Here is a 3521-nt window from a genome sequence, read left to right on the forward strand (position 1 = left end):
GTTTTAATTTAAAATATAAAATATAATATAATAAAAAATTATTTGTATTTATTTAAATAATTTAATATTTAAAAGATTTTTTATGCTAGGTGGTCTAGTCTTTTAACTAAATAAACTTATAACAAAATCTAAATCTATTTAATTTAAAAAAGACCGAGTCTATTCTCCACTCCCATAGGAACAGGGGAAGATCATTGGACCTGAAGGCTAAAAGTAAAGAAAATGTATATGAGGTAAAAAGACAACCGAATCACACAAAAAAATTGTTGGGTATTTAAGAAGTTTTTTTTTCTTCAAATTTTTTTAATAGTCTTAGTAAAACAATTTCAATAAACACTTCATTAAGCAATAAATCACAAATAAATATCAAATTAAATATTCTAGAAATACCTTTTAAAACTTGCTTGATTTGGTTCAGAGTTGAGACCTATCTCTTTTATTTTTTATATTTTTCCATTTTTATAATATAGTTAATTTATTTTAAAAAGTATGCTTTTTAAAAGTATTATTATTATTTTTGACTAAATTAACAGGAGTATTTTTTAAAAAATGAATTTGATGTTTAATATTCAAATTAAATAATAAATAAATTATATAATATTGTTTTTTACTTTTTTAAAAATTCAAACTTTTTAAATATCTATATTTATATCCTCAATAAAAACTTTTTTTAATACTAATAGTCAACATGATGTTATTATTACTATTATTATTATTGTTACTTTTTATTTTCTATAAAAGATTAAATAATATATATCCTTACATTTTCCAAGTGTATTTATGTGAGGGAAAAGCTTGTTCCAATGACACTATTTGCTCTACACAACTCAATTACAATGGGATTGCCTCCTAGACCAATGTTTTTCCATTTGATCATACTTATTGGTTGTTGTTTTTGTTTTGGTAGAGCCATTGATTGTGGTGGAAAACAAATTGCTCAAACCATTATTGTTGACCAACAAGGAAAAGGAGCATTCAAAAATATTCAACCTGCCATTGATTCTGTTAAGATGAACAATGATCGATGGATTAAAATTCACATAAATCCTGGAACATATGTGTAAGTTTTTGTCACTTATTAATTTCACATAAAATGAAATTTTACAAAGTAAAAAAAAATAAAAAAATCAAACTATTAATATCTAAATATATATACATTTTCTCATGCTAGATTTTTTGGTTGTGTAGAGAAAGTATTTATATTCCTGATGGCAAGCCATGCATCATTTTAGAAGGATCTGATAGAAGAACAACAAAAATCACCTATGGTGATAGCAAAGCAACATTTGCATTCTTTTCCAAACCACCTAATATGGTTTTTAGTGGTATTACATTTGAGGTAAAAAATAATTATTTTTTTCTTCATCTCACAAAGTAAATGTTTTAAAATAATTTTATTAATATTAATATTATTGCAGAACACATATGGAACTAAAGGACCTGCAGTAGCTGCTAAGTTTAATGGTGATAAAGTAGCTATCTTCAATTGTAATTTTTTGGGTTATCAAGATACTTTATTTGATGCGTCAGGGATTCATTACTATAAGAATTGTTATATTCGAGGTGAAGTTGATTTTATTTGGGGTGAAAGTCGATCTTTTTTCGAGGTATTAATAATGCTCACTTTAATCTTTATTTTTTTTTTGATATATTGAATAATTGATGTATTTTGTTTTAGAATTGTGTCATAGACGCAAGACAAGATGTTTCTAAACCTACCGGTTTTATCACAGCGCAACGTAGGAATTCGTCAAATGATCAAGTTGGTTTTGTTTTTTATGGAGGGAAAATTATTGGAGTTGGTAAAGTTCTTTTAGGAAGAGCATATGGTCCTTATTCAAGAGTTATATTTTGGAAAACTGACATTTCTTCTGTCGTACTTCCCTTGGGTTGGGACCCTTGGAAATATAAAGGCCATGAGTAAGTTTTATCGATTGAAATTGTAGTTAATCATGATTAAACTACGACTAATCTAAATATATGCGATAGAGAATCTGTCTTTTTGTTAATAGACAATCTTTTGATTATGTGTTGTAACTTTGTGATAAATAAAATGATGCAGAAACAACTTTGTTTATGCGGAAGTTGATTGTACGGGACCAGGAGCCAATACTCAAGGACGTGTGAAATGGGAGAAGAAACCTAATGAAATAAATATAAATGAATATTCTTTACAATCTTTCATAAATCAAGATGGATGGCTTTCCAACTTACCACCTATTTCTATGTAATTTACTTTCCACTTGATATAATGAGATATTGATATGAATAAAGGATCTATTTTGATACATTCTTTTTGAATATTAGCTTTTTGATATCAGTTCACATCATTATGAGAATTCAACTCACAACATTGTCAAAATATCAAGGTAGATTCAGAGATTCTATACGTATGTGGACGGAGTCAGAAATTTTAAATAATTAGGTTATTAAAAAGTTAATTCAAACTCTAAAAAGCAAAAATTCATATATTGTCCCCAATTTAATGTTTTCACATTCATCAAGTGTTCGAAGATTAGGAATTTTTTGAATTTCTTTTCTATTGCTTATTACTACAAAATATATATTTTTTAAATACACAATTAAAATTACATTTATACACATTTCATACTATACTATAAAATTGATAGAAAAACAACAATTTCAAACAAGCATTACAAAACTCTAACAAAACAATTTCTGTCATTAACATAATCTCAAATTCAATAAAATAACACTATATTTTGACTCTTTTACAATGATAAAATAAATAATAAAATTCGTAAAGATTTAATTAAAATTAGCTTTTAAAAGATCACCAATAAATAAAAAACCAATAACAAAGAGACAAATGACTTATTGTTTTATTAAAAATATTTATTTTCTTTAATATATTTTCTAATTTTCAATACATTTGATATACAAATATATTGTAAATAATACTAAAAAAAAATAGTTATAACTAAAGAGGGGACATAGGCCCACCCTTTCTCCCAAGCAGCTTCGCTTCGTCCCTGCATAAGTAAGCAATTCATCATAAGAGATAATTGATCCCTTCTTTTATTTTCCTACCTTTTTCTCCTCGTCTCTCTTCTTCTTCTCAAAACATTATTACCGCTAACCATTATGCATGGTCGTCTATTTGTTTTTTGACATTGTTTTTCTATGTCACTGTTTATTTTGAAATTTAGTAAATAAGAATAAGTTTGATTTTACTTAAGGGATTAAACTCGAAAAAATCTCAGAAAATATTGTGCAAAAATTATGAGTTTGAAACATGTTTGACATTTAAAGTCGAAAGTAAAAGATTTAAAAATAACTTCAAAAGCAGTAAATTACTTGAAAGTAAAGATTAATTCATAAAGTGAAGCACAAATATATACATTTTCAGAACACTTTTTTCTCATTAAACACTTGGATACTTCAAGTTGTTAGATTTTGTGTAAAATTGTGAATCCCTAAAACTACAAGTAAACAATACTTATATACTAGTGCTATCATAATCGTTTGGTCTTATTCGCTTGCGCCTCGTTCGACTGTGT

General features: G+C 26.1%; 1 protein-coding gene across 1 annotated transcript; it reads left to right on the top strand.

Moving 5' to 3' along the window:
- Nucleotides 1-793: 793 nt before the first annotated feature.
- Nucleotides 794-2288, top strand: LOC127117901 (putative pectinesterase 10). The gene is made up of 5 exons (XM_051048028.1): nucleotides 794-1060; nucleotides 1189-1339; nucleotides 1419-1607; nucleotides 1679-1920; nucleotides 2063-2288. Exons 1-5 carry the CDS (start codon nucleotides 804-806, stop codon nucleotides 2229-2231), a joined length of 1008 nt encoding a protein of 335 aa, XP_050903985.1. The 5' UTR covers nucleotides 794-803; the 3' UTR covers nucleotides 2232-2288.
- Nucleotides 2289-3521: the final 1233 nt, after the last annotated feature.

Source organism: Lathyrus oleraceus, chromosome 2 (assembly GCF_024323335.1).
Source record: "Lathyrus oleraceus cultivar Zhongwan6 chromosome 2, CAAS_Psat_ZW6_1.0, whole genome shotgun sequence".
NCBI lineage: Eukaryota > Viridiplantae > Streptophyta > Magnoliopsida > Fabales > Fabaceae > Lathyrus > Lathyrus oleraceus.